The following is a 9,227-nucleotide window of genomic DNA, read 5'->3' on the forward strand; positions in this document are numbered from 1 at the left end:
ACGGAAGGAGCAAGATGGCGGCGCTGGGCCCGCGGCTGCCGGCGCTGGGCCGGCCGCGCTGGGCCGCGCTCTGGGGCCGCCGGGGGCTCCCCGCCGCCTTCCCGGCGGCCCCCGCGGCCTTCCCGGCGGCCCCCGCGGCCTTCCCGGCGGCCCCCGCGGCGGCGCCGCGCCGCGCCATGGCCGGCCACAACCGCTGGTCCAAGGTGCGCCACGTCAAGGGGCCGCGGGACGAGCGGCGCGGCCGCCTCTTCCAGAGGATGGCGCAGCTGCTGCGGGCGGCGGCCGCAGGTGGCGCGATAGGGGGCGGGCGGGTCGCGATAGGGGGCGGGCGGGACTCCGGGTGGGTGGGGAGGGGGGTTTGGGGGGAGGAAGGGTCGCGATGTGGGGCGGGCGGGTCGCGATAGGGAGCGGGAGGGACGGGGGGTGGGTGGGGAAAAGGGTTTGGGGGGCGGAGGTGTCGCGATAGGGGGTGGGAGGGACACCAGGTGGGTGGGGAAAAGGGTTTGGGGGGAGGACGTGTCGCGATAGAGGGTGGGAGGGACACGGGGTGGGTGGGGAAAAGGGTTTGGGGGGAGGACGTGTCGCGATATGGGGCGGGAGGGACGGGGGTGGGTGGGGAAAAGGGTTTGGGGGGCGGAGGTGTCGCGATAGAGGGGGTGGGAGGGGAGAGGGCCGTTGGGGATGTCGGGGCGTGGGATTATCGGGACGTTGGGGGTGTCGCGACGTTGGGGACGTCGGGATATGGCGGCGCAGGGACCTCGGGCCGTGGGGGCCGTCGGGACACGGGGATATCGGCTCTGTCGCGACAGAGGGCGGGCCGGAGGCGGCGCTGAACCCGGCGCTGGCCGCGGTGCTGGAGCAGTGCCGGACACACAACGTCCCCAAGGCCACCATCGAGGCCGCCCTGCGGTCAGTGCGGGTGAGTGACCGCTGACCACTGACCACCACACTGACCACTGACCAGAGTGACCGCTGACCACCCACACTGACCACCACAGTGACCACTGACCATCCCAGTGACCACCACAGTGACCACTGACCACAGTGACCACTGACCACCCACACTGACCACCACAGTGACCACTGACCATCCCAGTGACCACCACAGTGACCACTGACCACAGTGACCACTGACCACCCACACTGACCACCACAGTGACCACTGACCACCCACACTGACCACTGACCAGAGTGACCACTGACCACCCACACTGACCACCACAGTGACCACTGACCACAGTGACCACTGACCACCCACACTGACCACCACAGTGACCACTGACCACAGTGACCACTGACCACCCACACTGACCACCACAGTGACCACTGACCACAGTGACCACTGACCACCCACAGTGACCACTGACCACCCACAGTGACCACTGACCACCCACACTGACCACCACAGTGACCACTGACCACAGTGACCACTGACCACCCACACTGACCACCACAGTGACCACTGACCACAGTGACCACTGACCACCCACAGTGACCACTGACCACCACAGTGACCACTGACCAGAGTGACCGCTGACCACCCACACTGACCACCACAGTGACCACTGACCACCCACAGTGACCACTGACCACCCACACTGACCACCACAGTGACCACTGACCGCCACAGTGACCACTGACCGCCACAGTGACCACTGACCACCCACACTGACCACCACAGTGACCACTGACCAGAGTGACCACTGACCACCCACACTGACCACCACAGTGACCACTGACCATCCACAGTGACCACTGACCACAGTGACCACTGACCATCCACAGTGACCACCACAGTGACCACTGACCACCCACAGTGACCACTGACCACCCACACTGACCACCACAGTGACCACTGACCATCCACAGTGACCACTGGCCAGAGTGACCACTGACCACCCACACTGACCACTGACCATCCACACTGACCACCACAGTGACCACTGACCAGAGTGACCACTGACCATCCATATTGACCATCCACAGTGACCACTGACCACCCACAGTGACCACCACACTGACCACTGACCATCACTGACCGCTGCCCGCTCTCTCCGGCCGCAGGACCGTCCGGCCGGGGGGGTCACTGACCGCTGCCCGCTCTCTCCGGCCGCAGGACCGTCCGGCCGGGGGGGTCACTGACCGCTGCCCGCTCTCTCCGGCCGCAGGACCGTCCGGCCGGGGGGGTCACTGACCGCTGCCCGCTCTCTCCGGCCGCAGGACCGTCCGGCCGGGGGCTGCCGGCTGCTGCTGGAGGCGCGCGGCCCTGGCGGGTCACTCCTCCTGCTGGACGTCCTGACCGACAACGTCCGGCGCTGCCAGGCCGAGCTCCGGACGCTGCTGGACCGCAACGGGTCAGTGCCCGGCCGGACGGGGGTCAGAGGTCATCGGGGGGACGCTTTGGGGACACCTGGGTGACCCCTGAGTGACCGCTGACCCCACTGGTCACTCAGGGGCTCTCTGGCCGAGGGCGTCCGGTGACCCCTGGTGACCCCTGAGTGACCGCTGACCCCACTGGTCACTCAGGGGCTCTCTGGCCGAGGGTGTCCGGTGACCCTGGTGACCCCTGAGTGACCGCTGACCCCACTGGTCACTCAGGGGCTCTCTGGCCGAGGGCGTCCGGCACAACTTTGACGCCGTGGGCGTGGTCCGAGTGTCCGGCCAGGGCGTGGCCATGGAGGTGGCCTTGGAGGTGGCCGCGGCGGCCGGAGCCCAGGACGTGGTGGCCGAGGACGAGGACGAGCTCGAGCTCAAGGTGGGCAGCGGCCGGAGAGCTCCGGACACTCTCCGGACACTCGCTGACTGACCAGCCCTGGTGGTCACTGGTCACTCACTGGTGGCCATTGGTCACTCGCTGACCACCCCCACTGACCCCTTGACCACTCCCAATGACCACTGACCATCCCGATGACCACTGACCACCCCCACTGACCACTGACCCCCCAATGACCACCCCAATGACCCCTGACCCCCCCACTGACCACTGACCCCTTGACCACCCCAGTGACCCCTTGATCTTTCCCAATGACCCCTGACCCCCCAATGACCACCCCAATGACCACTGACCATCCCAATCACCACCCCCACTGACCCTTGACCACTCCCACTGACCACTGACACCTTGACCACCCCAGTGACCCCTTGACCTCTCCCACTGACCACTGACCACCCCCACTGACCCTTGACCACTCCCACTGACCACTGACACCTTGACCACCCCACTGACCCCTTGACCTCTCCCACTGACCACTGACCCCCCCACTGACCCCCTGGCCACTCCCACTGACCCCTGACCACCCCAATGACCACCCCAGTGACCCTTGACCTCTCCCACTGACCCCTGACCACCCCACTGACCCCTTGGCCAGTCCCACTGACCCCTGACCCCCCCAGTGACCCCTTGGCCACTCCCACTGACCCCTGACCACCCCACTGACCCCTTGACCTCTCCCACTGACCCCTGACCCCCCCAATGACCACCCCAGTGACCCTTGACCTCTCCCACTGACCCCTGACCCCCCCAGTGACCCCTTGGCCACTCCCACTGACCCCTGACCACCCCACTGACCCCCCCACTGACCCCTGACCCCCCCAGTGACCCCTTGACCTCTCCCACTGACCCCCGACCCCCCCCGACCCCCGAAGCGCCGGCCGCCGGTGACCGCCCGCCCTCCGCCCGCAGTTCCTGTGCGACCCCTCGGCCCTGCGCAGCGTCCGGCGGCGCCTGGAGGCCGCGGGGCTCCGGCCGCTCTCGGCCGCCCGCGAGTTCGTGCCGCGCTCGCCGCTGGCCCCGGGCCCGGCCGCCAGGACAGCGGCCGAGCGGCTGCTGCGCGCCCTGGCCGAGCGGCCGGACGTCGTCCGCACCTTCCACAACGTGGGGCCGGCGCCCGGCGAGGGCAGCTGCCCTCCGGACACCGCCCCCTCCGGACAATAAAGGCGCCCCGGCGGCGGGACGTGGCCGGACGAGCGGTCGAGGGGTGGTTTGTGGGGTCAAGGGGTCACTGGGGTGGTCATGGGTGGTTTGTGGGGTCAAGGGGTCATTTGTAGGGTCACTGGGGTGGTCAAGGGGTCACTGGGGTGGTCAAGGGGTGGTTTGTGGGGTCAAGGGGTCATTTGTAGGGTCACTGGGGTGGTCAAGGGGTCACTGGGGTGGCCAAGGGGTGGTTTGTGGGGTCAAGGGGTCACTGGGGTGGTCAAGGGATCGTTTGTGGGGTCAAGGGGTCACTGGGGTGGCCAAGGGGTGGTTTGTGGGGTCAAGGGGTCATTTGTAGGGTCACTGGGGTGGTCAAGGGGTCAGTGGGGTGGTCAAGGGATCGTTTGTGGGGTCAAGGGGTCAGTGGGGTGGCCAAGGGGTGGTTTGTGGGGTCAAGGGATCACTGGGGTGGTCAAGGGATTGTTTGTGGGGTCAAGGGGTGGTCAAGGGGTCGTTTGTGGGGTCAAGGGGTCACTGGGGTGGCCAAGGGGTCATTTGTAGAGTCACTGGGGTGGTCAAGGGGTCACTGGGGTGGCCAAGGGGTGGTTTGTGGGGTCAAGGGGTCAGTAGGGTGGTCAAGGGGTCATTTGTGGGGTCAAGGGGTCATTGGGGGCGGCCCAAAGAATGTCCGAGCTCCATCGTGGGCGTGGCCAAACCTCCCCCCACTCCGGCCGGGGTCGTTTATTGGTCACTTGTCCGAGCTCACTCCGGCCGGGGTCATTTACTGGTCACTTGTCCGAGCTCACTCCGGCCACAGTCATTTACTGGTCACTTGTCTGAGCTCACTCCGGCCACAGTCATTTACTGGTCACTTGTCCGAGCTCACTCCGGCCGCGGCCACTCAGCGGTCACTCGCTCCGGCCGCGGTCACTCAGCGGTCACTCGTCCGAGCCCGCGGGGCTGCCCAGGAAGAGGTCGGAGTAGCCGAAGGCCAGCGCGGCGCCTTCCTCGTCCTCCTCGTCCTCCTCCTCCTCCTCGTCCTCCTCCTCCTCGTCCTCGTCCTCCTCGCGGTCATCCTCGTCCTCGTCCTCCTCCGCGGCCGCAGCGGCCGGAGGGTCAGCGGCCGCCCCGTCGGGCCCGCGCTCCCCCCGTGCCGGACGAGCCTCTTCCGGCGGCCGGAGCCCCGCGGACGCGGCCGGCCTCGACCACCGCTCGTCGCTGGAGCCGGCCGCTTTCGGCCCCGCTGACCGCTGCTCGTCCTTTAACCCCAGCGCGTTCGGTCCGGCCGGCCGCCGGTCATCTCTGGAGCCCGCCGCTCTCCCCGCGGCCGGCCGCTGCTCTTGGGCCGCTCTCGACCCCGCCGACCACCGGTCGTCCCTGGAGGCCGCCGGTCTCGTTCCCGCCGACCGCCGGTCGTCCTCGGACCCGACCGGCCACCGGTCATCCTTCGGCACGGCCGCTTTCGCTCCCGCCGACCACCGGTCATCCCTGGCCCCCGCTGCCCACTGCTCCTCCTTGGCCTTCCCTCCCCTGCCCCTCCCCGCCGCCGGCCGCGTCCTCTTGGGCCGCCTGACCGCCGGCGCCTCTCCGGCCGCCGGGGCGGCGTGTCCGGCGCGGTGTCCGAGCAGGCGGCCGAGCAGGAATCGCCGCTGGCCGCGGGCGCGCAGCCACTTCTCCTCCAGCCGCGCCACCTCGTCGCACAGGGCGCCGTTCTCCAGCACCAGCGCCCGCGCCGCCGCCCGCAGCCGCCGCCAGCGCTGCCGGTAGCGCTCGGCCGGCCGCGGCCGGGCCGCCTTGGGCATCGTCCGGCCGGCCGCGGAGCGGACGCTGAGGAGAGAGGAGGAGATCGGCGGGAAGCGGGCTTGGGTTGACCCAAAGTGGCCAAAATTGACCCAAAGTGGCCAAAATTGACCCGAAATGGCCAAAATTGACCCAAAATGGCCCAAATTGGGGTTGGATTGACCCAAAATGGCCAAAATTGACCCAAAATGGCCCAAATTGACCCAAAATGGCCCAAATTGACCCAAAATGGCCAAAATTGACCCAAAATGGCCAAAATTGGGGTTGGATCGACCCAAAATGGCCCAAATTGACTCAAAATGGCCCAAATTGACCCAAAATGGCCAAAATTGACCCAAATGGCCCAAATTGACCCAAAATGGCCAAAATTGGGGTTGGGTTGACCCAAAGTGGCCCAAATTGACCCAAAATGGCCCAAATTTGGGTTGGATCGACCCAAAATGGCCCAAATTGACTCAAAATGGCCCAAATTGACCCAAAATGGCCAAAATTGGGGTTGGGTTGACCCAAAATGGCCCAAATTGACCCAAAATGGCCCAAATTGACCCAAAATGGCCCAAATTGGGGTTGGATTGACCCAAAGTGGCCCAAATTGACCCAAAGTGGCCAAAATTGACCCAAAATGGCCCAAATTGGGGTTGGATTGACCCAAAGTGGCCCAAATTGACCCAAAATGGCCCAAATTGACCCGAAATGGCCCAAATTGACCCAAAATGGCCAAAATTGGGGTTGGGTTGACCCAAAGTGGCCCAAATTGACCCAAAATGGCCCAAATTGACCCAAAATGGCCCAAATTGGGTTTGGATTGACCCAAAATGGCCCAAATTGACCCAAAATGGCCAAAATTGGGGTTGGGTTGACCCAAAGTGGCCCAAATTGACCCAAAATGGCCCAAATTGACCCAAAATGGCCCAAATTGGGTTTGGATTGACCCAAAATGGCCAAAATTGACCCAAAATGGCCAAAATTGGGATTGGATTGACCCAAAATGGCCCAAATTGACCCAAAGTGGCCCAAATTGACCCAAAATGGCCCAAATTGACCCAAAATGGCCCAAATTGGGGTTGGATTGACCCAAAGTGGCCAAAATTGACCCAAAATGGCCCAAATTGACCCAAAATGGCCAAAATTGGGATTGGGTCGACCGAAAATAGCCAAAATTGACCCAAAATGGCACAAATTGGGGGTGGATTGACCCAAAATGGCCCAAATTGACTCAAAATGGCCCAAATTGACCCAAAATGGCCCAAATTGACCCAAAATGGCCCAAATTGGGGTTGGGTTGACCCAAAATGGCTCAAATTGACCCAAAATGGCCAAAATTGACCCAAAATGGCCCAAATTGACCCAAAATGGCCAAAATTTGGGTTGGATTGACCCAAATGGGCCCAAATTGGTTCAAAGTGACCCAAAATTGGACCGAATTCGCCCAAATTGACCCAAATCGGCCCAAATTGACCCAAATCGGCCCAAATTGACCCAAATTGGCCCAAACTGAACCCAAACCGAGGCCTGGACGGAGCCGACCCAACCTCAAGGCGCCTTTTTGGGTAAAAAACGGGGAAAATCGGGAAAAAGCGGCGCGGGGGGGGGGGGGAGGATTTGAGGGGGAAAAACGCCGATTTTGGGGGGAATTAACGAATTACTGAAGCCGCGGGGCCGGGTGCGATTCCCGCCCCGATTAGCGGGGTGACGAGCGGCGATTTTGGGGTGAAAAGCGGCGATTTTGGGGGTGAAAAGCGGCGATTTTTGGGGGGGGGACTCACCTCGGCCGGAAGGCAGCGGGCGGCACCGGAAGTGAGCGCGGGGGGAACGGAAACGCGGCGACGCCGCCGGCAGTGAGCGGCCGCCACCGGAAAACGACCGGAAAAGACCAAAAAAATCGCTAAAAAAACCCGGAAGTTCGGCCCCAAAAACGCGCCGGGATCCTGCTTAAGGCCCTTGTGACGTCACGGCTTTCCTTTTCCGTGCGAAATCGCCTCTTTTGGGCGTTTTTCCCTCAGGTTTTTTCCCGCCTCGGAGCCGCTCCGGCCCCGCTCGGCGGAGTCCCCTCGGCTGCGGGGCCACTTCCGGTCCGCGCTGTCAATCACCGCCTCTGGGGGAACTTCCGGTTGGAGCCGCTCTGGCCGCCCCGGAGGACTCGTTGCTCTCCGTGGTTGTTTCCCGGTCATTTTTTTGCCTCGAAAGTTCCAAATTTTGGCGCCTCCGGATTCCAAATCCCGGCTCCAAATCCCCGCCCCCAATTTCGCTCCTTTTTTTTTTTAAAAAATTTTTTTTGCTCAAAAATCGCGGTTTTGGGGGGTAAAAATTCTCCCATTTTCAGCCAAATTTCCCTTTTTTTAGTCCAAAATTCCCCCTTCCCCCCCCCCCCACCCAGTTCCCTTTTTCCCTTCAAAATTCCCATTTTTCTCCTCTGAAATTCCTCCTTTTTTAAATCTAAAATTCCCCCTTTTTAACCCCAAATTCCCATTTTTCCCTCCAAAAACCTTTTTATTTTATCCCAAAATTCCCCTTTTATTTGTCTCGAATTCCCTTTTCCCCCAAAATTCCCTTTTCCCCCCAAATTTCCCTTTTTTTAACCCAAATTTCTTTTTTTTCCCCCAAAATTCCCTTTTCCCCCCAAATTCCCTTTCCCCCCCAAATTTCCCTTTTTTTAACCCAAACTTTATTTTTTTCCCAAAAAATTCCCTTTTCCCCCCAAATCCCCTTTTTTTTCCTCCAAATTTCCCTTTCCCCCCCAAATTTCCCTTTTTTTAACCCAAACTTTATTTTTTTCCCAAAAAATTCCCTCTTCCCCCCAAATTTCCAAATTTTTTTTAACCCAAACTTTATTTTTTTCCCCAAAAAATTCCCTTTTCCCCCCAAATTTCCCTTTCCCCCCCAAATTTCCCTTTTTTTAACCCAAATTTCATTTTTCCCCCCAAATTTCCCTTTTCCCCCCAAATTTCCCTTTTTTTAACCCAAATTTCATTTTTCCCCCCCAAATTCCCCTTTTCCCCCCAAATTTCCCTTTTTTTAACCCAAATTTCATTTTTCCCCCCCAAATTTCCCTTTTTCCCCCCAAATTTCCCCTTTTTTAACCCAATTTCATTTTTCCCCCCAAATTTCCCTTTTTTTCTCCAAATTCCCCTTTTTCCCCCCAAATTTCCCTTTTTTTAACCCAAATTTCATTTTTCCCCCCAAATTCCCCTTTTCCCCCCAAATTTCCCTTTTTTTAACCCAAATTCTTCATTTTTCCCCCCAAATTTCCCCTTTTCCCCCCAAATTTCCCTTTTTTTTAACCCAAATTTCATTTTCCCCCCAAATCCCCCCTTTTCCCTCCCCAAAATTTTTCATTCTTTTTCAAAATCCCCTTTTTTTTTTTTTTTTTAATTTTTTTTTAATTATTTCTCTTTCTCCCCCTCCCCCCTGCTGGTCCCGCCCCTCCCCCGCCCCCCGAATCCCGGAATTGTCGGGACAGAAGCCGGCGGGGGGAGGGGAGCCATGGAGGGCCCCCCCGAGCCCCAGGTGCGCC

General features: G+C 60.8%; 2 protein-coding genes across 2 annotated transcripts; one reads left to right on the forward strand and one right to left on the reverse strand.

The window, feature by feature from the left end:
• LOC136284637 (translational activator of cytochrome c oxidase 1-like) lies at nucleotides 1-4,014 on the forward strand. Its single transcript, XM_066174992.1, has 5 exons — nucleotides 1-288; nucleotides 810-919; nucleotides 2,221-2,354; nucleotides 2,599-2,755; nucleotides 3,683-4,014. Exons 1-5 carry the CDS (start codon nucleotides 15-17, stop codon nucleotides 3,932-3,934), a joined length of 927 nt encoding a protein of 308 aa, XP_066031089.1. The 5' UTR covers nucleotides 1-14; the 3' UTR covers nucleotides 3,935-4,014.
• A 543-nt stretch (nucleotides 4,015-4,557) lies between these two features.
• On the reverse strand, nucleotides 4,558-7,586 carry LOC136284638 (myristoylated alanine-rich C-kinase substrate-like). The gene is made up of 2 exons (XM_066174993.1): nucleotides 7,480-7,586; nucleotides 4,558-5,740 (listed from the first exon to the last, which is right to left on the reverse strand). Exon 2 carries the CDS (start codon nucleotides 5,713-5,715, stop codon nucleotides 4,852-4,854), a length of 864 nt encoding a protein of 287 aa, XP_066031090.1. The 5' UTR covers nucleotides 5,716-5,740; nucleotides 7,480-7,586; the 3' UTR covers nucleotides 4,558-4,851.
• Nucleotides 7,587-9,227: the final 1,641 nt, after the last annotated feature.

Source organism: Chamaea fasciata, unplaced genomic scaffold (genome assembly GCF_029207755.1).
Source record: "Chamaea fasciata isolate MVZ Bird 193981 ecotype frontalis unplaced genomic scaffold, bChaFas1.0.hap1 SCAF_1210, whole genome shotgun sequence".
Classification (NCBI taxonomy): domain Eukaryota; kingdom Metazoa; phylum Chordata; class Aves; order Passeriformes; family Sylviidae; genus Chamaea; species Chamaea fasciata.